A 27086-nucleotide genomic window follows, 5' to 3' on the forward strand; every position below is an offset into this window, starting at 1 on the left:
TCTCTGGTCATGTCAGGGTCTCTGTGGGTCACGTCAGGGTCCCTGTCGGTCACGTCAGGGTCCCTGTGGGTCACGTCAGGGTCCCTGTGGGTCACGTCAGGGTCTCTGTGGGTCACGTCAGGGTCCCTGTGGGTCACGTCAGGGTCCCTGTGGGTCACGTCAGGGTCCCTGTGGGTCATGTCAGGATCCCTGTGGGTCACGTCAGGGTCTCTGTGGGTCACGTCAGGGTCCCTGTGGGTCATGTCAGGATCCCTGTGGGTCATGTCAGGGTCTCTGGTCATGTCAGGGTCCCTGTGGGTCACGTCAGGGTCCCTGTGGGTCATGTCAGGGTCTCTGGTCATGTCAGGGTCTCTGTGGGTCACGTCAGGGTCCCTGTGGGTCACGTCAGGGTCTCTGTGGGTCACGTCAGGGTCTCTTTGGGTCACGTCAGGGTCACGTCAGGGTCCCTGTGGGTCACGTCAGGGTCTCTGTGGGTCACGTCAGGGTCCCTGTGGGTCACGTCAGGGTCTCTGTGGGTCATGTCAGGGTCCCTGTGGGTCACGTCAGGGTCATGTCAGGGTCTCTGTGGGTCACGTCAGGGTCTCTGTGGGTCACGTCAGGGTCTCTGTGGGTCATGTCAGGGTCCCTGTGGGTCACGTCAGGGTCTCTGGTCATGTCAGGGTCTCTGTGGGTCACGTCAGGGTCCCTGTGGGTCACGTCAGGGTCACGTCAGGGTCTCTGTGGGTCACGTCAGGGTCCCTGTGGGTCACGTCAGGGTCCCTGTGGGTCATGTCAGGGTCCCTGTGGGTCACGTCAGGGTCCCTGTGGGTCATGTCAGGGTCTCTGTGGGTCACGTCAGGGTCCCTGTGGGTCACGTCAGGGTCCCTGTGGGTCATGTCAGGGTCACGTCAGGGTCCCTGTGGGTCATGTCAGGGTCACGTCAGGGTCTCTGTGGGTCATGTCAGGGTCACGTCAGGGTCCCTGTGGGTCATGTCAGGGTCACGTCAGGGTCTCTGTGGGTCATGTCAGGGTCCCTGTGGGTCACGTCAGGGTCCCTGTGGGTCATGTCAGGGTCCCTGTGGGTCATGTCAGGGTCACGTCAGGGTCCCTGTGGGTCATGTCAGGGTCCCTGTGGGTCACGTCAGGGTCCCTGTGGGTCATGTCAGGGTCCCTGTGGGTCACGTCAGGGTCACGTCAGGGTCTCTGTGGGTCATGTCAGGGTCCCTGTGGGTCATGTCAGGGTCACGTCAGGGTCCCTGTGGGTCATGTCAGGGTCTCTGTGGGTCATGTCAGGGTCCCTGTGGGTCACGTCAGGGTCCCTGTGGGTCATGTCAGGGTCCCTGTGGGTCATGTCAGGGTCACGTCAGGGTCCCTGTGGGTCATGTCAAGGTCACGTCAGGGTCTCTGTGGGTCACGTCAGGGTCATGTCAGGGTCCCTGTGGGTCATGTCAGGGTCACGTCAGGGTCCCTGTGGGTCACGTCAGGGTCTCTGTGGGTCATGTCAGGGTCACGTCAGGGTCTCTGTGGGTCACGTCAGGGTCATGTCAGGGTCCCTGTGGGTCATGTCAGGGTCACGTCAGGGTCCCTGTGGGTCACGTCAGGGTCTCTGTGGGTCATGTCAGGGTCCCTGTGGGTCATGTCAGGGTCACGTCAGGGTCCCTGTGGGTCATGTCAGGGTCCCTGTGGGTCATGTCAGGGTCACGTCAGGGTCCCTGTGGGTCATGTCAGGGTCACGTCAGGGTCCCTGTGGGTCATGTCAGGGTCCCTGTGGGTCATGTCAGGGTCCCTGTGGGTCATGTCAGGGTCACGTCAGGGTCCCTGTGGGTCATGTCAGGGTCACGTCAGGGTCCCTGTGGGTCACGTCAGGGTCCCTGTGGGTCATGTCAGGGTCATGTCAGGATCCCTGTGGGTCATGTCAGGGTCCCTGTGGGTCATGTCAGGGTCACGTCAGGGTCCCTGTGGGTCATGTCAGGGTCACGTCAGGGTCCCTGTGGGTCATGTCAGGGTCCCTGTGGGTCATGTCAGGGTCACGTCAGGGTCCCTGTGGGTCACGTCAGGGTCCCTGTGGGTCATGTCAGGGTCACGTCAGGGTCTCTGTGGGTCATGTCAGGGTCCCTGTGGGTCATGTCAGGGTCACGTCAGGGTCCCTGTGGGTCACGTCAGGGTCCCTGTGGGTCACGTCAGGGTCCCTGTGGGTCATGTCAGGGTCACGTCAGGGTCCCTGTGGGTCACGTCAGGGTCTCTGTGGGTCACGTCAGGGTCTCTGTGGGTCACGTCAGGGTCCCTGTGGGTCATGTCAGGGTCCCTGTGGGTCATGTCAGGGTCACGTCAGGGTCCCTGTGGGTCACGTCAGGGTCCCTGTGGGTCATGTCAGGGTCACGTCAGGGTCCCTGTGGGTCATGTCAGGGTCCCTGTGGGTCATGTCAGGGTCACGTCAGGGTCCCTGTGGGTCACGTCAGGGTCCCTGTGTGTCATGTCAGGGTCACGTCAGGGTCCCTGTGGGTCATGTCAGGGTCCCTGTGGGTCATGTCAGGGTCACGTCAGGGTCCCTGTGGGTCACGTCAGGGTCCCTGTGTGTCATGTCAGGGTCACGTCAGGGTCCCTGTGGGTCACGTCAGGGTCACGTCAGGATCCCTGTGGGTCATGTCAGGGTCACGTCAGGGTCCCTGTGGGTCATGTCAGGGTCACGTCAGGGTCCCTGTGGGTCATGTCAGGGTCCCTGTGTGTCATGTCAGGGTCACGTCAGGGTCCCTGTGGGTCACGTCAGGGTCACGTCAGGATCCCTGTGGGTCATGTCAGGGTCCCTGTGGGTCATGTCAGGGTCACGTCAGGGTCCCTGTGGGTCACGTCAGGGTCCCTGTGTGTCATGTCAGGGTCACGTCAGGGTCCCTGTGGGTCATGTCAGGGTCACGTCAGGGTCCCTGTGGGTCACGTCAGGGTCCCTGTGTGTCATGTCAGGGTCACGTCAGGGTCCCTGTGGGTCACGTCAGGGTCCCTGTGTGTCATGTCAGGGTCACGTCAGGGTCCCTGTGGGTCATGTCAGGGTCACGTCAGGGTCCCTGTGGGTCACGTCAGGGTCCCTGTGGGTCACGTCAGGGTCCCTGTGGGTCATGTCAGGGTCACGTCAGGGTCCCTGTGGGTCACGTCAGGGTCTCTGTGGGTCACGTCAGGGTCTCTGTGGGTCACGTCAGGGTCCCTGTGGGTCATGTCAGGGTCCCTGTGGGTCATATCAGGGTCACGTCAGGGTCCCTGTGGGTCACGTCAGGGTCCCTGTGGGTCATGTCAGGGTCACGTCAGGGTCCCTGTGGGTCATGTCAGGGTCCCTGTGGGTCATGTCAGGGTCACGTCAGGGTCCCTGTGGGTCACGTCAGGGTCCCTGTGTGTCATGTCAGGGTCACGTCAGGGTCCCTGTGGGTCACGTCAGGGTCCCTGTGGGTCATGTCAGGGTCACGTCAGGGTCCCTGTGGGTCATGTCAGGGTCCCTGTGGGTCATGTCAGGGTCACGTCAGGGTCCCTGTGGGTCACGTCAGGGTCCCTGTGTGTCATGTCAGGGTCACGTCAGGGTCCCTGTGGGTCACGTCAGGGTCCCTGTGGGTCATGTCAGGGTCCCTGTGGGTCATGTCAGGGTCACGTCAGGGTCCCTGTGGGTCACGTCAGGGTCCCTGTGTGTCATGTCAGGGTCACGTCAGGGTCCCTGTGGGTCATGTCAGGGTCACGTCAGGATCCCTGTGTTGCCTCACCTTCCCTTTTAATAAGCTCATTTTCAAGCTTTGATGGTGGAATTCTTTCACATTCCAGCTTCTGTATTTTATGCAACAAAACGCGTCTCACATTTTAAACGGGAGACGGGTCTGGACTGCAGGTGGGCCGATCCAGCATCACTTTTCTACCCCAGACGAAGCGGACTTTCTCAGGGTTTGAAATAAAAAGGCGGATGTGAATGTGCCGTAAGAAGCCTCCCTGTTGGAACACAACAGCATTTGTTCGACATCATCTTGCGGAAACGGAGGAACAGCTCTGAAAAAGATGGTATCATATGCTGCTGAGACGGCAGCATTTGTTTCTCCGTGTACCTTTCAGCGTGAGAGAGACGTGCAAACTATCCAGACTATGAGACCTAAACACACCTCCGTATCATCAGAGATGCTGGCGTTTGATCCTAACAATCCGCTCTTCTCTTCTTTAGTCCGGACGACACAACGTCGTGTCAGACCGCCGGAGTTTCCTCTCTGCTTCAGTCCATCTGAGATGAGCTCAGGTCCAGAGCAGCCAGGGGCGTTTCTGGGTGTTGGTGACATCTGGCTTTGCATGGTAGAGTTTTAACTTGGACCCGCAGACGCAGCGATGGACTGACGAGGGTTTTCTGAAGTGCTCCTGAGCCCATGACGTCCTTTACACCAGCATCCTGGTGTAACACACTAGTTCAAATCAGAGTGTATTCAGCAGACTTGTGCAGAGCTTGGTGTGTTGCAGCAGGGACACTTGGAAAACCTGCAGGACCAGGTCTGAAGACCCCTCATTTTGTTATGATGTGGTTGTTTGTGTTTTTTCCTTGGTTCAGGTTTCTTGTTTTATTTAGTAGTTTTTCCTGTTTGGTTCCCTTGTTTGTTGTTTAGCTTTATTGATTTCTTGTTCATTCCGTTCACCTGTTTCTTGTTTGGTTCCCCAGTGTATTTATACCCCTCAGTTTCATTCTTTGGTTGCTGGATCATTTTGTTGCCCTACCTTGTTGTAGTTAGTCCCTTGAGTGTTGGAATAAACCTTCTGGAATCGTCATCCCTGTTTTCCTCATCTCTGTGTTTGGGTCCACATCTCCACTGCCACCATAACACATTTACACAGCCATGCTGGCTTTTAATGCAGTGACCTGAGGGATCGAGTGTCGCGTGCATCCAGCGCTGACTTCCCCCCTTCCCGCTTCTGTCTTCTGATGACATTACAGCTTGCAGATCATGAATTTGTCATAATTATACGTTAAAAAACATTAAATATCTCGTCTTTATAGTTCAGGAATCCCAAACTCCAGTCCTCTATGGCCTCAATCCGGCCGGTTTTCCTCGTTTCCCTGCTCCAACACACATCACTGAACTTAAACGGTCAACGTAACAAGTTGACAAGAAGCGGTTTGATCCATTTGATTTGATTCAGGTGTGTCGGAGCAGTTTGTTGTAGTGTGTTAAAGAGGTGTGACTACATGTTTTCGTTCTGATTCGATTCAATTCCGATTTTTTTTGGGTGCCGATTCGATTTAAATTGTGATTCTCACAATTCTCCGATATTGCTGATTTTTGTAGATTAAAAACAAAAAAAAAATGTATAAAACTTTTTTTGCTCATCATTTATCTTTTATTTCAATGAGAAAAAACAACGCAGTAGCCAGACCATCATTCTGCTGCTATAATGCCCAAGAAGACGAGTAAAAAGATTAATTAAAAACAATAAAAATCCCCAAAAATTTTATAGTACATTGATTTTATTTATTTGAAAAAAAACAAAAAACGATTTTTTTAACAAAATAATTGATTTTAGAATTGTGAAGAAAAAAATCCCGATTTCCGATTTTTCGATTCGATTTTCCCACCCCTAGCGTATTGTGAGATGCCCTGCCTGCCGAGCATCCCGTGCACGCTGTTCCACCTCGACCTCGCCTCTCTCTCTGCCTGCATCCCGTCACCTCGTCACAGCCTCCGCATGAAAACGCTGCCGACAGTCCCGTCAGACCGGCAACAAACCATTCCCGCCTCGCAGCAGCTTTTAGTCCTCAGGACAGATTTCTTTAAATATATGTTTAAAATTCTCAAATCTGTGAGTTTTCTGAAAGGGAAAAGTGACGTATCATACCAGGTATGAACATGGGCGGGGTGCTGCTGTTGTACTGGTGGGTCTTTGGGTTCCAGAAAGCCGTCCTGCTCACCGTTACCACAGACTGGTGTGTACTGGGACAGTGGCGAGTCACAGCAACAACATCTGCATCCACCTGGTCCACGTAGACCTGGGGGACGTGACAGAGGATGATGAGGATCATCGTCATGACAACCAGCAGCTGCATCCAGTGGCGCGATGGCGTCCTCTCACCTGGATGAAGCCTTGAGCCGCCAGATCCTGGTGGAGTCTGTTCAGCGCCACTTTCCCAGCTATGATCCCACTTTGGAGTCCCACCTCACCCGTGGAGGAGGCAGCCGCGCTGGGGTTCCACTTGGGATAAAACCGCTCCTCCTTCACCACTGAGATCTTCTCACACACACACACACACACACACACACACACACACACACACATTTTGAATTTAAAAGAAAAAAGCTGCAAACAGAGAAGCTGTGTGAACCACCAGCTGTTGTCATGTTACCTGATGTGGCACGAGCTCATCGTATCCTCTGGTGGAGCCGGTGGCGCAGCAGGCCATGGACACGATGGCAGAACTGGGCAGAGAATCCAGCGCCGATCGAACCTGGACCAGTCCAACAGGAACAGCATGAAAACACCAGTTGCCATAACTCACCGCGTTCAGCCCTGACCAGAGATCTGCACCTGAATGGGACACTCGTTGTCGTGGGTCACATCCAGGAACATGGCGTGGGCGATGGAAGGCATGAGGGGGCGAAGACTGGGCTGAACGAAGGCTCCTACGGGCTCCCCCCCATAACGATACACCAGGCGGCCCTCCTCATGGCTGTCACCGGCTGACATGGCCTCTGTCATATGGGACGGAAGAGGAGTCATGATTCTGGTGCTTTCCTCTAAACATAAGTTACCTGACAACACGTGTCGGCAGCTATTTCCTCTGAAGGTTTAATAAAAATGACTTCACGATGTGAGAAACTCATCAGCAGCTCGGTGGTTTCTGGTCTAAACCTTAAACCTTGAAGCCATCTTTAACTGTTTTTTACTTAGTTAATACAGAACTTCACGTAATCCACTTGTAATCCGAGTCAACGTCCAGACATTGTTTGTTCCAGAACAGCCTCAGATGGCAGATTATGAGGCTAACATTAACATATCAACAGATACAGCAGCATTAAGACCAACTAGAAGAAGAAAACAGGATTCATCAGCAGTGATCAAACCTTTTCTCATCTGCTCATCTGTCTCGGCTTCCAGGAGAAAAATATTAGCTATGAAATAAACAGCTACATATTTACAGTTTCTCCTCCAGCTGTGTTATTTTTTGTTATTTCTACTATTGATCTACTGTCCTCACAAAGACAACTCCACTCTGCATCCCAAACGTCTTCTTGGCTTTATTCCAGCCATAGAGGATCATTATTTTCCTGCTTTTCTCATCACTTGTTGATCTTTAGCTGCTCCTGATTGGACGTTACCGTCAGTTTAAGCTCTCTGATTGGTGGAAAGTCTGACAGGAAGCATCTTCATCATCATGTCCGGGTGAAAATAGAGTAAAATAAAATAAGTAAAATAACATAAGTAAAATAACATAATCTTAGCAACATGGTAGTGATGGTGATGAAGATGTGATAAATAATGGTGGATTTACCATCTAGAGTCTCTGAATAAACACTACATCTGGATTGTAAACCTCCTGGATGGGATATATAACTATCAGGAATATCCATCTCAGTCCAAAAGTGCCGCAGACATGCAGGTTGTAGTGTTTCCCTGCTCCAACAGACCTGACTCCCTGATGAGTCACTGTGCAGAACTTCTTAGGCTGTTGGATGCATTTAGTTTGAGCCAGGTGTGTTGGAGCAGGAGCGACTTTGGACACCCCTGCCTTGAAGCGTAAGCTATCCATCACAATAAACCCCCCAAAAGTCACACATTACTGCTACCAACTGCTAATGATGTATAGGTCATGGGTGGGCAACTCCGGTCCTCTGGGCGCCGGGGATCCAGCAGAGTTCTAAGAGTTAACGTTACAGACGTCTGACAGAAACAGAAAGAGATGTTTTATTGCTGATGTATGTCAGAGTTATGATGACTTCTGGAACATACCTCGTATGAGCGACGTAATCCCTAACTTGGTAACAAAGATATTATCCAGATCCTCACTGCCAGTGAACAGTTCAGCCACCACATACAGGTTAGGACACACTCCTCGGGCCACATCCAGCATGTACTGCTCAGCCACAGCATCGCAAAGCATCAGAACAGGGGGGGGGGGCAAATAAAGATGGAAAAGTTTGAGGATGGGGAGAGTTAATGTGGAGAGGGGGGGGTAATAGCCAGTTAGTGAGAACAGGTCTCAGAAAAACCACGACATGCGGTTAGATGAAGAAAAAGAAGAAGGGAATGTTTGGGCACAGAGAGAAAGAGGTCAGAAAGATGCAGAGGAAAGACAGGATGAGAAAGAAAAAAGACAAAAAACATTAGTTTGTACCTCTGATAAGGCTGCTAATCCCCAGACGGTTAACAAACACATTGTCTATGAGCTCGCTGCCCGTAAACAGCTCAGCTATCACATACAGGTTGGGCCTGATGGATCGGCCAGCGTCTAGCATGAACTGGTGGGAGATGGAGGGTGGGTGGAGGGAGAGACAGGCGTGAAAGGAGGATGGACAGAGAGAGACAGGGATGGAGAGAGAGAAAAGGGGGTGAGGGAAGATGAAGAGAGAGAGGGAGAGGGGTGGAGGGAGGATGGACAGAGAAGAGGGGAGGAAGGTGAGAGGAGAGAAAGGGTGAGAAACAGAAGGAGAGAAATAGTAAGAAATAGAAGGAAAAAAAAGAGAGAGAGAGGGGACGTGAGACACTGGAGAAGTATTGACGGCATGGAGGTTTATGACTGACGTCGTGTGATTATTTTCCTGCTCTGGAGTTTCATTCCTCTGCTCATTAATTCCTCTCACGTTTAGCAGTTTGCTTATAATAATAACTAGAAAATTCTGTTGCGCGTTTACATAGTCAGGCGTGGCGTAGACGACCACGTCTTCGCCTACCTCTGCAACATACAGCGGAGTAGAGTGGCAGTTGTCCAGTCGGACTCCGTGGAAATGCCTGGCTGTGATTTCAGTGTAGGTCTTCATGTGGTCCCACAGGTACGGGCAGTCCTCAGGCCCGTTTCCATAGCGAAGCTTGACGCTGTCACCCCAGCAAATCAGCTCCCGGCGAAGGTACACGTTGGACCCTATGGAGAAAGAAGACCCACTACAATGCTGGACCAGTAAGTCCTTCCAGGACCAGGACCAGAATCAGGACCAGAGCACAACTCATCTGATAGTTCTGAATGCTGCATTGTCTCTGGAAAAGGAACATAAACAGAACAGGAACCTGAACCTGAATGTAGACTTGAACTAGAACTCAGTTAATCCTAAAGGTATGGATGCAGCATTATCTCTAGAACTGAATCTGGATCTGAACCTGGATCCCTAACTGAACCTGAACCTTGAGCTGGAACTAAAACCTGAACTAGACCAGAGTTCATCCTGCTGGTGGGGACGCAGCATTGTCTCTGGAATTGGATCTGGATTCGGAACCTGAACTGATCCTAATCCTTGAGCTGGAACTGGAATCAGTACTTCTTTTATTCGGCAGGTATCGATGCAGCATTGTTCCCGGAACTTAATGTGGATCAGGATCTGGATCCTGAAATGAACTTTGACCTTGAGCTGCAACTGGAACCTGAATGTAACTGGAATTGGAACAAGAACCAGAACTCAGTTCATCCTACAGGTTTGGATGCATCCTTGTGTCTGGATCTGGAACTTAAACTGAACCTTGAGCTGAAACTGGAATCAGTACTTTTTTTAATCTGCAGTTACCTGCTGGACCTGGATCCTTAACTGAACCTGAACCTCGAGCTGGACATGAAACCTGAACTAGACCTGACTTCATCCTGCAGATACCGATGCAGCATTGTCTCTGGGACTGGATCTGGATCCTGAAGTCAACCTGGACCTTGAGCTGGAACCAGAACGAGACCTGAGTGCATCCTGCAGGTACGGATGCAGCATCGTCTCCGGAACTGGATCCTGCAGGTGTGGGGTCTGCATCGTCTCTGTGTTCCTGCTGGTCCTCATAAACTCTACCTGGTTCTGCGAAGTTCCTCAGCGGATCATCCCCCATCACCCATCCGTTGTGAGCCAGGAAGTGGGAGGTTTTGTCCGGTAGATCTAGCAGCAGCATCTCCTGCTCCAAAGTCATCTCCTCGTACGGGAAGGTGAAATACCTGGAACAGCAGCAGAGACCAGTCATTGGACCACTTCCTGCAACACCCGTCTCATCTCTGCACTGCGGCGCTTCATCTGGCCTTAACGGGGGAATCAGCTTCACTTTCCACAAAGGTAAGATGGTTTTCCCCAAAACCAGTATTGAGAACTGGAATTATTTCAACCAGTAGAGAAAGGATTGTCTGGTTCAGGTCCATTCAATCCAGCTGCAATGAAAAACTAAGTTTTACAGACACAGTCCACCTCAGTCCAGTTCACTGTAATCCCGTTACAATCCGATTCAAACAAAAGCTAATCGACATCGATTTAGCATTTGATTTAGCATTGGTAGCTTCATCGATGCCCCCCCGATGTGGGGGGAAGGTACTGAATGAAGTCAGAGGAAGCCTGAACCAATCCACCAACATTTCGGGTGGCAGATGTGGGCTCTTCCTCCTGAGCTCCAGCTGCCTCAAACCCTTATTTCCACATCAGTCTGATTTATAATAACTGTTTATATAAACCAGTTTACAGACATACGATCGAGCTGAGGAGGATAGAAAGTAAAGGCCTTTTCCTGACAGGACGATAACATTCCAACATTCATCCTTTACCTGGTGACAAGAGGGTTTTTCCTGGTGACAGGGCCCAGTTTGGGACCGTGGTTGGCCAGACGCTCATACACGACATTTCCCACAACGCAGTTAATGGCCTGGTGGGGGGAGAAGCAGAAGAATGTTGACTGGTTACACATCTGGACCAACAACAGGAAGAAGTCGGACTTTCCCAGGATCTGAGATCAGACCTGTCGTTCGGTAAGCATTCACCAGGAGTGAAGACTACACCGCGTCTGTAAGGCTCCGGATCTGACCGAGTCCTGAATAAAGCTTCATATTCACTCATATTACTCAGGGTGGGAAAATCGAATAAAAAAAAAAACAAAAAACGAATATCGGAATTTTTGCTAGACAATTTTAAAATGGATTTTTTTGTTTTTTAAAAAAAATCTTTTTTTTTTTCTCAAATAAATAAAAATAATCCATCATAAAATTTTTGTCATTTTTATTGATCTTTTTACTTGTCTTCTTCGGCGTTACAGCAGCAGAATGATGGTCTGGATACTGTGGTGTTTTTTCTCAATTGAAATTAAGAAAAATGGCGAGCAAAACAAAGTTATGTACATTTTTTTTAGTCTACAAAAATTAATATTGAAGAATTGTGAGAATAACTATTTAAATCGAATCGGCATTCAGAAATTCGGAAGCGAAATGGGACAAAAGTATATCGTCACAGCGCTACATATTACTTTGTGTTTGATGGCGAAATTGTCCACCTGTTCAATTCAGATACAGAAGATGAGGGCGCTGGTGGATTTATTACAACAGATTGATTTAAAAAAAAAAAAAAAAGAAAAAAAAAAAAAAGGCATTTTTAAAAACGTACCGTGACTGAAAAAAGTTTAAGCAAACTCACTGTTTTGCTTTTTGTTACATTGTTTAAGCATGCTTCCACCAACGCGGCGCGCTTTATGTATGACTTAAGCACAGAAATAGACTCCATAATTGAGGCTGACCTGAAAAATATGCTACCTAGCAGCTAAATATGGAGCTGCATCAGATCCTAGTGGTCCGGGTGGATCAGAATTCTATCAGAACTTTTACAGAGTTCTTCCACGTCTTACCGCTAGTCATTTCCATCCAGACCCGCCTACCGCCCCACACCGGTTTTGGTTGTGTTAGTCATGATGTCGTGCGTTGAACACACAATGTACTTTGTTTTGTAGTGGTTTCTTTTACTTGGTCAGCTTGAAGTGGACCGAGACATTCATTTGTGGATTCATTCCAAACGAAGCGGATTTTCCGAGCAAACGGACCAGAATTCAAATCAGAAAGGCTGGTGTGAACGCGTTCTTAATCCTGGATCTGATCTAGTCCTGGTCCAACCTAGTCCTGGAGCTTACCTGCTCCTGATGTCCTTCAACAATATGATGCTGCTCACTGTTGAGCTCCACCAGTCTCTGCTTCAGCCAATCACAGCACTCTTCGATATGATGAGGGGCGGAGCTACAGAAACATGGAGACATGGATGACATCAGTCTCCATGTGGACAGAAACTGATCAGTGATGAGCTGACATGCTCGCCATCACAAACTACCAGATGAGAAGAAAAATCGACCCATAGAGATCATATACTGGTTACCAGTTACATCATACGCCATAATGTCATCAGCATGACTGCACTATAGGTGAGGAGTTCAACATGGTGTACTTGTACACTGCCCTCCTCCTGGTATGTGGAACACAGCAGGCAGATGGAACCGGTTCATTGCAAGAGGAAAACACATGACAGCTGTTCTGGGGAATAAAGTGATTTGATACCAGTAGAAACACAGTTTATAACGGCAGATTACACTTCACTCGTTGATCTTTTATCTTATTCACACTCTGAGCTTTTAGATCCTGTTTTAGGACTGGCATTCAACAGCATGCGCTCTGATTGGTTGTTCTGATTCAGGCTGATTCCTCTCTGACACAACAACCTCACTGTTTACGCGACAGCCTCACCTGTGAGGTATAAATGTCTCCAAAGCAGAGTCCATGTCCACCGTGTTGCCATAACGACGATAGTGTGGATCCTGGATGACCTTCAGGCCTTTCTGCCCTGCAGTCTTACCGTGGTCTGGCTTGGTGCCTTCAAACACAGGACAGACTGGTAAAATACCAGTTAAACAGACTGGTTCTGACTGAACAGTGATGTGTGTTATCAGTCAGGGGACAAAGCCGGTTGTCAACAGGAATGTCTGCAGCAGAATCTCAGCAGATAAACATTAATTTCAATCAATCCGCAGGAAAAGCTGCAAATGTTTGTCTGAACGAACCGTTCTGCAGCAGGATCTTGAATTGCTCCACCGTGTTCTCCACGTTGACCTGGAAGAACTCCCACAGTTTGATTTCAGGGAAAACATCCTGCCGGAACACGCTGCGGATGGCCTGAAACACAACGTGCTCGTGTTAGCGTACAGTGTAGCACCACACTGGTCGTCCGCCTTGCACACCAACTACCTGTTAAACCAATCCGCTACCAAGGAAGTTAAAAATACTTCATTCATCCAGAGAGAACCTGTTCCTCTCTAGAAGATGTATTTTTAACGTATAACTCCAGATTTTTTTTAAACAAAGCCAGAAACTAGAGATGTGGGGGTGCATGGTGGGTGTGTGAACACATGTGCAGGAATTGCTGAATGGCAACCTGCAGCTCAGGCCGTTAGCAGATGGAAAGTTAGTATGTATTCATACAGCACCTGCACCAGAGTGGTGAGACAACCGGCTGGTTCTGAACCACATCTGTTTGGCGCTGTTGTGCTGCTTGGTGACAACATCTTCGGCAGGCTCTAACCAGCTGTGGCGGGTCGCTGCAGGCTATCTGAAGTGTTGCTGCAAGCAGCCGCTGCTACGGTTTGACCTGCTGTCCATCACCAGCAGGTAAAGAATAAAGTCTGGTGGAACGTTTCCGACTCTGAAAAGCACAAATCCGTCCCACTGTAGTCGTATTTTCTCCAAAGCTCTGCACACGTCTAAAAAATTCTGAATCTACGTCAGATAAGTTCCCATCCGTACTTACACGTCGATGGGAACAGGAAGGTTCAGGAATGACCTGCTGGAACAGACCTGAAGAAGCCTCTGACTGAACCGTCAGCTCCAGGAGCTCCAGACCGGTTCCCAGAACAGAACCTGAGCTTGTTAAACGTCTTTAGGTCTCTCGTTCTGCCCAACAGATGGAAGTGTCCGCCTCAGACTGACAGAAGACACCGAACGTCTGGATGCGTTTCCATGGAGCAGCTTGGATCTGATCGAACGTCTCAGAATAACAATGAACCATGAAAACATCTTAGCTCATCCGATCCGCCTGGATCAGAAACCATTTCCAATTGACAAGAAGGATAACCATGTCTAGACTCCGATCATTCCTGCACCTGCTGCAGCCACAGGAGGGCGAGGCACCGCCAGGAGAAACCAACCAGAACTGGACTGTGGCAGATTCACTTCAGGATAGTCCGCTAGACTCGGCCCGATTGGGGACTCGGTCTAGTTGTAGGGGTGTATCCATGCAGACCGAGATCGTGTTGGTCAAACGAGCCAAACCATTAGAACAATATGACCCAGCATGAGCTGCCACACCAGTAAAGGTCTGGTAACATTCTTGGTTTTTCTCTGTTATACAAACTTTTTTAAATATACACTTTCCTTTTTTACCTTTGATATTTTTATTAACTGGGTTGACAGGTGGTTAACTGACTGGGTGCACACATCTAGTTAACTTACATGGTCACCTTGTTCATTTGGGTTGCTTTCAATAAATATACTTTCCTTTTTTTCAGTTGCCAGTTCCTGTGTTGGAGCTGCCCTGCATGCCAAAGGAAAGAGTCCCAGCTGCCTTGGAGTTTCCTAACAGCCTGAGGTCTGATTGGGCTCAACCATTTGTTTAGAAGGGAAGTGTAGGGTTAGGATTCAGGTTTTTCCATTTCATTGTTGTTTTTGGATTATTTGAAATTTTCAGACTGTTTAGATTACCTTCTTAATAGGTTACCTTTAACACTACACTGGTTAGTTGAATTTATGTTGTAGTTTGTTTGGAGTATTGTATTGTTCCCCCCAGTGTGCCAAACTGGCCTGATCAGCCAGTGTATATATGTGTCCCTGGTGTGTCAGTTTGTTGGGTTAGTTAGTGTTTCAGGAACTTATGTTAATGTTTATGTTGAAGTTTGTTTCTCTGACCTCTTTTATAGGCCCAAAGTTATGGCCACAAAAGATTCGTTTTCATATTTTTTGTAAAAATAAATGTAAACATCTTATTTTCCTAAAACTCCTTGTGCCTCTCTGGGTTTTTTTCGGCTCAGTCCGTCACACCCATTCCCACCAGAGGAGGCGCTGCGCTAGTATTTAGCAAAAGAGGACAAGTCCTACTTGAAGAAGAAAACTCTGTCTCTATGTTAAACATGAAGACAACACTATGGCTGTTTTGGGTTTTTATTGTGTCTTATGCAAGTATGAAATACACTGCAGGAATCCACTGCAACAATGGACGCAGTATGAACACCAGACGAGGCAGAGGACCCTTAACGCCATCGCTATGGATTTACCCACAATGCAACGCTACGCCATATGCAGCAAGTGATTTTTTATTTTGGTCCGCTTGAAACGGACAGAGACGTGTGTTTGTAGGTGAAGTGAGTCCGCTTCTTTGGTCTGAATCCGATTTAGTTTGGTGCGTTCCCATTTCCCCAAACGAAGTGACTTTCTGAGCAAAGGAAAGGCTGAACGTGAGAAAGGCTGAACGTGGCCGCCACATCAGCTGAAATCAGCCGCCAGATGGTTGGAGAACTTTCATCAGCTTCAGATTCCCAACAGCCTGGTTTTTCGTTTCTGTTTGGGTTTCTCTCCCTGAGATTCTTCATCACTTTGCTCAGTTTGTCTTTGTTGACTCCAGTTTTTAGATTAGTCAACGTGTTCCTTCTGGCTCGCCATTCTGGGTCTTGGTTCGAGCAAACATGACGCCCTCTATGTATGTTCGCCCTGAAACTCTGGACGTTTGTCAACTCTGGATAATAAAGTTTAGTGTGAGGAAGAAAACTATTTTATTAAGAGTAATGTAGAAATCAGACATACAGTCAGATGTAATTCGTTCTTTGCTTACATTCAGATGGCTGTCTGTGGTGATCTCGGCCGGAAGTCCTTTGTCTGCGTAGCGTCCATCTGCTACTCTGGTGGTTAAATGCCAAATGGCTCTGTCCAAAACCCAGGCAGGACGCAGATGAGGAGAGTTCACCAAGTTATAGCCACACTCAGGATGTTCTTGGATCCAAACGCTGTTTGCAGCTGGAAAAAAAGAACAAAACACACATTCATGAAAACTGAATAACTTTTAATTACTTTTTATCATTTTATTTTTAGAAACCAAGTTAGAATAAACCATCAGCAGCTATCAGCCTGTTGGACTCAGTGACAGTTTGACAGCCAGTAAAGCAGTAAATCAACACCTAAGTCTGTATTTAACCTTTAAGTCTGGCTCGTTTTACATCCTGACCTTTTCTGGGCCACTGGCAGACGAAGACAAGGCGAGCACAGAGGTGACACGGCTACCACTTTAAAGATAAAGACCGACAGAGAGAAAACTGCTGTGAGTTTAATGATGAAGCATGAAATTAGTTACAGAACCAGTCGTCCAGGTTCCTCACAGATTCCTAGAAACTGTCCTGAACTTTAAGCTGCTGATCAAATCTGAAAAGTTCAGGAGTCCAAAAACTCTTAATATGCATTTATGAAACATGTGGAGACCAGTCATAGCAGGTTAGTTAGTGATCAGCTGTTAGGGTTAATCAGCTGCTCATTCACGTTCAGAAACGTGGCAACACACCCCGTTAGACGTCACATGGAAACCGTTTCTGCTCAAAGGCACAGAGACGAAGCCAATCAGCGATCTCCGTTTGGTTCCCTCATTCAGGTTCAGCTACATTTACTTTAAACATCACATTTAAATCTCATTTGCAATGTTTTAGACGGAGAAAAGCAAATGGTTTGAGACTAAGGAGATCTCTGGCACCACAGCGAGGAACACTGGAACCCCACAGGGCTGAAGTCCGAGTCCAGTACGCCCCCATTCTCCAGTGCAGATGATACGACTCTTCCTGGGCGGATCACTGGAAATGGAAAACCAGCCTACAAGTTTGAGGTGGCACATCTGGTGGAGTGGTGTCAGAACGGCACTAAACTAAGGAGATGACAGCCCACCCCCGCTCAGAGTGGCAGCAGAAAGCACGGAGAGGATCCAATTCCTTGCAGCCACTTTGTCCAACCGTCTAACCTGGACCTTCAACACCTCAATCTGGTCTACAAACCCCAGCTAGTCGGTTTTTACTGAGGAAGCTAAAATTCCCCCAGAAGCCACTGCTGAATAAAACCATTCTATAGATCATCCATCCCAGTGTGGTCCAGGAGTTGGACTGCAGCTAAGCAGAGAGACCCCACGGCGCGGTGGCGACCCACAGCGTGGGGAGGGGTCAGAGCTCCCACATCTGGAGGATGTGTGCTCTAACCATCTGAGGAAGAAAGTCAGCAGCATCGCTTCAGATGTTTCACTCATGGTTTAAATATTTAGCATCTGGCTAATGCTACGGAGCGATCCAACCCCGTCCCAGCAGGCTGGAAATCAGCTTTTCCTCCAGGCTGCAGGCTCACGTTTACTGTATTTCATACATCATATCATCACTAAAGTTTTTCATGTTTGATCTGATTTCAGAAAGAGAGCTTTACTGTCACTGCCAAGACTAAAAACAGCGTAATTTACTGAATTTTACAGCTGCTGTTGTGAACTTTCACCACATTAAGAGTTGATTTCCTTATAAATAACACATTAAAATATTACGGAAACCTCCCGTCGTGGAGTAGAGATGAGGACCCAAATCCAGACCAGGAGGCAGGATACAGAACCAAGGTGTTTATTTAAACCTGAAAGGACAATAAGGGGCGACTACAAACAATGAACCAGCAAATAAAAACTAAAACCAGGTAGTATATGTACACAGAAAACACAACAGGACACAGGTGGATGGAATGGACTAAATCAGGGGTATACAACTCGTTCCAGCTGGTTTGCGTGAGCTGCAGAACCTGACAGGCTGTTGGATCCACTTCATTTGATTCAGGTGTGTTGAAGCAGAACTACATAGTAAACCTGCAGGATTGCGGACAACTTAGGGCCGGGGTGAATACCAATGGACTGACCGAAACCAGGAGAACTAATGAACAGGAGGGAGAAACTAAACCAAACACACAAGGGACAAAACTACAAAATAAAACAGGAAACCAGAACTAAAAGCCAAACAAAAACACTACACCATGACACCTCGCTGCAGTGACAGATTCAAATCAATACAGAAATTTACTACATGCCGGTAATTAGGAGGGGTATGTTAGCCACGATCCTGCCAGGAGCAGCAGTGTCTGTGGGAGAGAGGGAGGGGTTGGTTGTACACAGTACGACCTCTGCAGAGGTCAACGTCTAAAGCATAAAATGGGGGCTGGGAATCAAACTACACTTCCTAGAGAACTACACAGCAGTGACAGGTGAAGCGTTAAGTCACCAAAGCAAAGGTGGGCTGGTGAGCTGGGAGAGAGCAAACAGGAGACAAAGGAACGGGAGCTGGGAAGGAGCTGAAAATAGACTAAACCTGAAAGAAAAGATGTGGAAAAGGAACTGACACGGAAAAGCTCATGGACTGAATGTCAATACAGGCTTAGAAGGACGTATCATTCATTAGTTTAATTCATAAAAGAAGAAAAGTTCCCAAAAGAAGTGAAAACCTGTAGATATCTGTTTGTTCTTTCCTCCTTGGTGCAAGGCTTTTCCCACCTTGGCACCTAAAAAACTGTCTTCCTTACTGGAAAATAAATTCTGTATGTGAATTCCTGGTCTGTTGGCTACTTTGTCCACAGGTCCCCCACGCTATCGCCTCTCTAGGAACTCTCAAATCTTACAGCAGAAACACAGGAGATGAGGAGCTGGGAAAGGATGTTATCTCGAAAGCCCTGATATTCCAACCAAACCATGAGATCTTAGCCAGCTGATCAATCAAGAGTCTGATTAGGACTCCACCATGCCATCTGATTTGTGGCTGCAAGCCGTTGTGTGTGTCTTAGTGATACCAGAATGACCTCTGCAACAAACTGGTGACCTTGATCGCCGTGCACTGTCTTAGTTTTACTGGACCCCAATGCTGCATTTGATACAGCTGACCACAATACATAACTCTGACTGGAGAGCTGGATGGGTCTCTCTGGCACTGTACTAAACTGGTTCAAAACCAGTGGTGTAGTCCGGGGTATACACAGGTATACACAGTTATACCCAGGTATACACACATATTCTTCAGACAATATAGCGTATACTCACTTCTAAACCCCTTGTGATGCAGACTACTAAGACTTCTGTATCCTCCAAGTATAGCAAAGCCACAATACACCCTACTCTGCCACCAATTAGCTAATACTCACAGCCTTCACTGATTGAATTGGATAAAAAGTAGGCATGAGGACTGATGAGCCAATCAGAGGCATAGTTGGTGGGCCATGCTGAGGAAAATATTGCTAACCGCTTACAAGTATACTTTACATGTTTTATCGTTGAAGTATATGATGAATACTTGAATCAAAGCGTACTTAGAGCACAGGAAGTACTTAGGGTCAATAGGTAACTTTACATCTAAGCAGACAAGAATTACACATGGAGTTCCCCAAGGTTCCAACCTGGGGCCTCTTGTTTAACATCTACATGTTCCCACTGGCACAGGTCATACAGAATAACAATGTTAGTTACCATAGATATGCAGATGATACACAGATTTATATTACAATGTCACCAGGAGACCTGTACAGGATCTTGGTAAATGCATTGAGGCGATTATTGACTAGATGCGACTAAACTTTCTACAGCTAAACAAAAACAAACTGAGGTTATTTGTGGTGACCTTTGGCTCCAAAAACAGAGCTTTATTCTATAAAACAACCAACCAGGCCAGAGCCAGCAGAAACTGAATGAAAGCTGTTTTCAGCAACTCTGGGAAGACGCCCAAAATTAAAGACAAGTCCACAGTCTGGAACAGATCTGGCTCCATGGTCTTTCAGACTCTTGAAAAAAAACCTGAGTATGTCCAAACAGCAAGAGCACCTCAGCTGATGTAAGATATGTGCCAGATCTTTGCTGTTAATGGGATAAAAATGGTGTTTAAACTGGTTTTCATTGGACACAGTACTCCAAAGCTAGAATAAGATGTAGTACATGTGCAGATAAAGTCTTGCTGCATGTTGCAGGTCATCCCGTAACATTCATGTAACATCTGACATACACTGTTGTCCATGTTCTCTGCTCGACGTCACAGGCGTGCTTTACCGCAAGTGTTCAAGGATTATAGCAAATATATCATAAATGTCACTATCAGTAAATCCTGTGGCTTCGTAACTATTAAAAGGATTGAAATCCTCAGTTAATGTTTCATATAGTAACGTTTGGACAACATCACATGTACATACTGTGAAACAGGCAATGAGGTCTTTAACTTCAGCTGTAAGGCTAAATTTTAATGGACCCAATGACAGGTTGACGGAGCGGGAAAGGGATTCCAACCGCCAACGTGGTCATGGGACAACCTGTTCTCCCACCTCAACCACTCTTTTCCCCCAGTCTAAGAACCACTGGCTCACCTTAGGCATCATGACTGAATGCCAAACTCTACTGGAAAAGGAAACAAACTACAGTTAAAGCTGCAAGCAGTGATGAAGGTCTTTGCACCTTCGGGACAGCTTCGGTCTATCTCGCCACTGCGTCCCCCTGAGACCCCCCTGTTGTGGCTAAATAGTAACCCAATAATCGACATGAAGATGTGTTCAAGATGGGTCTGGCATCATACCTGTGATTTTGATGCACATGTCATGTTAGTTAGCTAGAGTTAGAGTGATATAACTCCCACTAGAGGTATATATAACTCCACCCCACCACGAGAGTTAGATATAACTCCCACTAGACATCAGCAGTGAGACATCAACATTGAGGCTCCGCCCCTCCTACACACCATCTGAGAGCGATTAGCACAACTTTCAATAACACACGCATCTGGATATCAATCCAGAAGAGACAAGAGCCTTCTCAGTTCTAGTTAAAAAAATCTGGAACGATCTTCCTCCGCAAGTTAGACAGACTAACTCCTTTACTGTTTTTAAAAATCCTTTAAAAACTCATTTTTTTCATTTGGCCTTTAAGCAAGAATGTTGTCATCTGTGTCTGTGTGAGTGCCTTTTTTTTTTTTTTTTTTTTTTTTTTTTTTTTGGCTGTTTTATGCATCTCTTTTTATTTTAATTATTTTTTACTTGTGCTGTTTTTTTTTGTTTTTTTTTACACATTTGTTGTCACTGTACATCACTGGTATAATGCTATGATGCTATGGTATGATGTGGTGTGGGGTTGGGTGGCATGTTATCCTATGCTATGCCTTGCTATGGTCTGGTATGCTATTGTACGCTATGCTATGGTGCGCTATGCCATGGTACGCTATGCCATGCCACCGTATGCTATGCTACGCTATGGTATGCTATGCTATGGTATGCTATGCTATGGTATGCTATATGCTATTCTATGATATGCTATGCTATGGTACACTATGCTATGTTATGGCATGCTATACTTTGCTATGCTATAGTATGCTATGGTATACTACACTACGGTACATTATGCTATGCTATGGTATGGTATGCTTTGCTATTTTATGCTATGCTACACTACACTACAATATGCAATGCTATGCTATTGGTATGGTATGGTATGGTATGGTATGGTATGGTATGGTATGGTATGGTATGCTTTGCTATGCTATGCTACGATATGCTATGTTTTACTACACTCTGTTACGCAATGCTATGCTGTGCTATGCTATAGTATGCTATAATTTGCTATGCTATGGTCAGAACATTCTGATTAATTTGGTGGCAGCTTGAAGGAATTCGTAGGACTCATTCAAATACAACATCATCAGCAATAATTTTAACCAGAAATTGATGACTTCCTGTCTGGTTTAGGCCATTACTCCAAAAGGCTTTTTTGTTTGCTCCTGCATGTAGAACATGTGTGGAAAATTTCAGGGAAGTTTGATGAGGTGCATTGGCAGGACTGCGAAAATAGGTGGCGCTCTCATTCAATTTTGCCTGACCAATCCCAGCTATAAAAACATTCATATTTTACTGCTCCATCTGTGGTAGCGGTTCTGGAAAGTGGAAAACATTCATGGAACCACGTTTCACTGAAACACAACACTGCATTCCCGGTATTCCTGAACGCTTACACCTGACCTCGCCACATATCACTCATCTCACACGTTCAGCAGGAAACTGCTGTGTGTCTGCATGTAAATCTTTAAATCATTCACATAAGTTCAACCTCCAACATTTCTCCTGATTAAAATCTCACCAGAGAGCCAAAGCAGCTGTTTTGGCCTCTCCCACCAGCAACCACTGGGTGAAAGGCAGCAACACTCAGACAGGCCACCAGTCCATCACTGGGACTGGTTTTCCTCATTGCTGGGGATCCTGTACGGCACTGGAAAACTGTCACCTCTGCTTTTTGTCATGCAAAACATCAACTTTCTGTAAAGTGATTTAACTGACCTCTTCCCTTTTAGCAGCTGGAATAATGACCGACATGATGATAAATAGAAACGTTTTGCCATCACTCACCAGTGTGATTATACACCACATCTGTAATACACAGCATGTTCCAGTCGGTCCGGATTTTCTCCACCAGTGCCCCCACGTCCTCCCAGCTGTAGCTGTGACCCTTAGGACTGAACTCTGGACTGAAGGTCAGCTGGTCAGCTAAGGAGTAACAGGACCTGGACTCCCCTAAGGTCTGCAGAGGGGTGAAGTGGATCATGTTGTATCCTGAAAGAGAAGAACCCAGATGGACATTATTCAATCATTCAACACATAATTTATTGAATATTAATAATGAAAATTCTTTTAAGACTAAAAACTAAAACAATAAACTGTAGAATCCAGAAAGCCTGCTCGTCCTCTCTCAACATCATGTTTGTGGTAAAAGATCCAGACTTCAAGGCGTAAATACAATCCCAGAACCATACAGAGGTTGTGTTTCTGTGTAAAATGTCAAATATTTCCAAATCCCATCAAACTATAGTTTATTTCCAAGTTAGAAAACAAACAAATCAGCTGCTGAGGCAGAAATGTGACAATTTCATGGAAAAATGATGTTTCGCAGCAACACAAAAATAAAAAAATAAAACAAATAAATAAATAAATAAATACAAAATAAATAATTATAAAAAAACAAATTCTACTACAAGGTTATGCCTGCAGAGATCCATACCTTCTTTCAGACTTTCAAAATACATTTCAAAGTTTTAAAACTGTAGTTTTTAATTGCCAAACGCTGATTTTAAAGGTTTAAAGGTTTTTTTTTTTTTGGTTTCAGATTATTGTAATCTCAGACTGATGCAGCAGCACGTCTGCAAAAAGTAGTTCCAGGATGATGTTTGGCATCTCCTCTTCTCCTAACATCTAACTGGAAACATCTGGGAAGGGAGGAGAGCAGCTGCTGGAGTTTTAGGAGAGGAATGTCGTCCCGTTCCGGTCCTGATGCAGGATTCCAGCTGCTTCCATGATGCTCCAGATGTTTGTACTGGTGAAACTGGACTGCAGCAGACCAGTTCTCCTGTTCCACCATCAGGATGTGGTCCAGCATGGTCCGTCTGGACCAGTTCTCCTGTTCCACCATCAGGATGTGGTCCAGCATGGTCCGTCTGGACCAGTTCTCCTGTTCCACCATCAGGATGTGGTCCAGCATGGTCCGTCTGGACCAGTTCTCCTGTTCCACCATCAGGATGTGGTCCAGCATGGTGGAACCTGCAAGGTCTTCCCTGAAAGAGACGTTGTCTGGATGGGAGCAGATGTTCCAGCATTGATGGAGCTTCCCAGATGTGGAAGCTGCCCACGCCATCGGCACTAATGCAACCCCATCCCATCAGAGATGCAGGCTGATAACAAGCTGGATGCTCCCTCTCCTCTTTAGTCTGCAGGACACGCCGTCCATGCTGTCCACACACTATTCCACATCTTCATCCAGGTTTCCACTCAGAACATTTTAAATGAGCTTTGGTCCAGAGAAGACGGCGTGTTTCTGGATCCTCTTCACATATGATGGAGCTTTAACCTGCATGTGTGGATTTCAGCCTGAACTGTGTGGTTTCTGGACTCTTCCTGAGCCCATGAACTGGTTTCCAGTAGAGACTCATGTCTGCTTTTAATACAGTGCTGCATGAAGCTCCCAAGACCCCCAGCATCTAAATTAAGCTTCAGCCCTGTCCCCAACACACAGAGATTCCTCCTTATTCTCAGAACATCTGTAGATGGTGGGATCTTCAACGTCTTCACATTCTCAGGTTGAGGAACAGACGTGTTTCTGCCGTCAGATGAAATGACTTTATATCTTCTATGAAACGGTAAAATCTCTCAGTTTAAACATCCTACATGTGGATTTTACTCTGTTTGGAATAAAATTTGGGTTGCTGAAGTTTATGATTTTTTACATTTTAAACAGTGTCCCAATTATTTAGTTGCAGTTGCATAAAAAAACTGAAGGAATATCAGTAAAGCTCAGTTTCTACAGACTCAGCAGAGAGGTTAACGTCACAGCTGACTCCATCCGGACCCACCTGACTCCTTGGCTACTCGCAGTCGGTCCGGCCAGTCGTCCAGGTGTCCCAGGCATTTGGACAGGTAGGTCTGGATGGTGATGCAGTCCAGTGGGAGGACATGGTTGTCTTTTCCTACACGGAGGACCGGGTCCACAACAATGTAGCCTCCTCCCAACCTCTCTATGCCTCTGTAGGAAAAGCACTGGTGTCAGCACAGATACCAGTAAAGCACCAGTAAGTATGGTGGCCCCTGAGGCCCGCAGCCAGACACCCTGGGTTTCCACTGAATTTTCTAACAGCTAGTAATGTTTCTGCCCTCAACGTTTTCATGTTGCCATCCTGGCAATATTTCTAATACTTTCATCCTGTGGACCTGGCAACATTTCCAATGTTTTCATGTTGAGACCTGGCAACATTTCCAGCGTTTTCATGCTGCAAACCTGGCAACATTTCCAACGTTTTCATGTTGCAGACCTGGCAACATTTCCAACGTTTTCATGTTGCAGACCTGGCAACATTTCCAACGTTTTCATGTTGCAGACCTGGCAACATTTCCAATGTTTTTATGTTGCAGACCTGGCAACATTTCCAATGTTTTTATGTTGCAGACCTGGCAACATTTCCAACGTTTTCATGTTGCAGACCTGGCAACATTTTTAATATTTTCATGTTGCAGACCTGGCAACATTTCCAACGTTTTCATGTTGCAGACCTGGCAACATTTCCAATGTTTTCATGTTGCAGACCTGGCAACATTTCCAACGTTTTCATGTTGCAGACCTGGCAACATTTCCAACGTTTTCATGTTGCAGACCTGGCAACATTTCCAATGTTTTCATGTTCAGACCTGGCAACATTTCCAACGTTTTTATGTTGCAGACCTGGCAACATTTCTAATATTTTCATGTTGCAAACCTGGCAACATTTCCAACGTTTTTATGTTGCAAACCTGGCAACATTTCCAACGTTTTCATGTTGCAGACCTGGCAACATTTCCAACGTTTTCATGTTGCAGACCTGGCAACATTTTTAATATTTTCATGTTGCAGACCTGGCAACATTTTTAATATTTTCATGTTGCAGACCTGGCAACATTTCCAACGTTTTCATGTTGCAGACCTGGCAACATTTCCAACGTTTTCATGTTGCAGACCTGGCAACATTTCCAACAGTTTCATGTTGCAGACCTGGCAACATTTCCAACGTTTTCATGTTGCAGACCTGGCAACATTTCCAACGTTTTCATGTTGCAGACCTGGCAACATTTCCAATGTTTTCATGTTCAGACCTGGCAACATTTCCAACGTTTTTATGTTGCAGACCTGGCAACATTTCCAACGTTTTTATGTTGCAGACCTGGCAACATTTCTAATACTTTCATCCTGCGGACCTGGCAACATTTTTAATATTTTCATGTTGCAGACCTGGCAACATTTTTAATGTTTTCATGTTGCAGACCTGGCAACATTTCCAACATTTTCATGTTGCAGACCTGGCAACATTTCCAGCGTTTTCATGCTGCAAACCTGGCAACATTTCCAACGTTTTCATGTTGCAGACCTGGCAACATTTCCAACGTTTTCATGTTGCAGACCTGGCAACATTTCCAACGTTTTCATGTTGCAGACCTGGCAACATTTCCAATGTTTTTATGTTGCAGACCTGGCAACATTTCCAATGTTTTTATGTTGCAGACCTGGCAACATTTCCAACGTTTTCATGTTGCAGACCTGGCAACATTTTTAATATTTTCATGTTGCAGACCTGGCAACATTTCCAACGTTTTCATGTTGCAGACCTGGCAACATTTCCAATGTTTTCATGTTGCAGACCTGGCAACATTTCCAACGTTTTCATGTTGCAGACCTGGCAACATTTCCAACGTTTTCATGTTGCAGACCTGGCAACATTTCCAATGTTTTCATGTTCAGACCTGGCAACATTTCCAACGTTTTTATGTTGCAGACCTGGCAACATTTCTAATATTTTCATGTTGCAAACCTGGCAACATTTCCAACGTTTTTATGTTGCAAACCTGGCAACATTTCCAACGTTTTCATGTTGCAGACCTGGCAACATTTCCAACGTTTTCATGTTGCAGACCTGGCAACATTTTTAATATTTTCATGTTGCAGACCTGGCAACATTTTTAATATTTTCATGTTGCAGACCTGGCAACATTTCCAACGTTTTCATGTTGCAGACCTGGCAACATTTCCAACGTTTTCATGTTGCAGACCTGGCAACATTTCCAACAGTTTCATGTTGCAGACCTGGCAACATTTCCAACGTTTTCATGTTGCAGACCTGGCAACATTTCCAACGTTTTCATGTTGCAGACCTGGCAACATTTCCAACGTTTTCATGTTGCAGACCTGGCAACATTTCCAATGTTTTCATGTTCAGACCTGGCAACATTTCCAACGTTTTTATGTTGCAGACCTGGCAACATTTCCAACGTTTTTATGTTGCAGACCTGGCAACATTTTTAATATTTTCATGTTGCAGACCTGGCAACATTTTTAATATTTTCATGTTGCAGACCTGGCAACATTTCCAACATTTTCATGTTGCAGACCTGGCAACATTTCCAACGTTTTCATGTTGCAGACCTGGCAACATTTTTAATATTTTCATGTTGCAGACCTGGCAACATTTCTAATATTTTCATGTTGCAGACCTGGCAACATTTTTAATACTTTCATGTTGCAGACCTGGCAACATTTCCAACGTTTTCATGTTGCAGACCTGGC

At 46.6% G+C, this 27086-nt stretch overlaps 1 protein-coding gene across 2 annotated transcripts in view; it reads right to left on the minus strand.

The window, feature by feature from the left end:
• agla (amylo-alpha-1, 6-glucosidase, 4-alpha-glucanotransferase a) overlaps nt 1-27086 on the minus strand; it is a 62160-nt gene that overhangs the window by 16488 nt on the left and 18586 nt on the right. For both annotated transcript variants that reach the window (XM_079243455.1, XM_079243456.1), the window contains exons 4-17: nt 24352-24521; nt 22358-22561; nt 15774-15955; nt 12958-13069; nt 12644-12770; nt 12040-12142; nt 10694-10791; nt 9960-10099; nt 8871-9058; nt 8315-8438; nt 6508-6671; nt 6326-6427; nt 6055-6210; nt 5821-5971 (exon numbers count right to left, since the gene is read on the minus strand). In XM_079243455.1, coding sequence (XP_079099581.1) covers nt 5821-5971; nt 6055-6210; nt 6326-6427; nt 6508-6671; nt 8315-8438; nt 8871-9058; nt 9960-10099; nt 10694-10791; nt 12040-12142; nt 12644-12770; nt 12958-13069; nt 15774-15955; nt 22358-22561; nt 24352-24521 — 2021 coding nt within the window. The remainder of the gene's footprint in view (nt 1-5820; nt 5972-6054; nt 6211-6325; nt 6428-6507; nt 6672-8314; nt 8439-8870; nt 9059-9959; nt 10100-10693; nt 10792-12039; nt 12143-12643; nt 12771-12957; nt 13070-15773; nt 15956-22357; nt 22562-24351; nt 24522-27086) is intronic.

This window comes from Telmatherina bonti, assembly GCF_933228915.1.
Source record: "Telmatherina bonti genome assembly, chromosome: 7".
NCBI lineage: Eukaryota > Metazoa > Chordata > Actinopteri > Atheriniformes > Telmatherinidae > Telmatherina > Telmatherina bonti.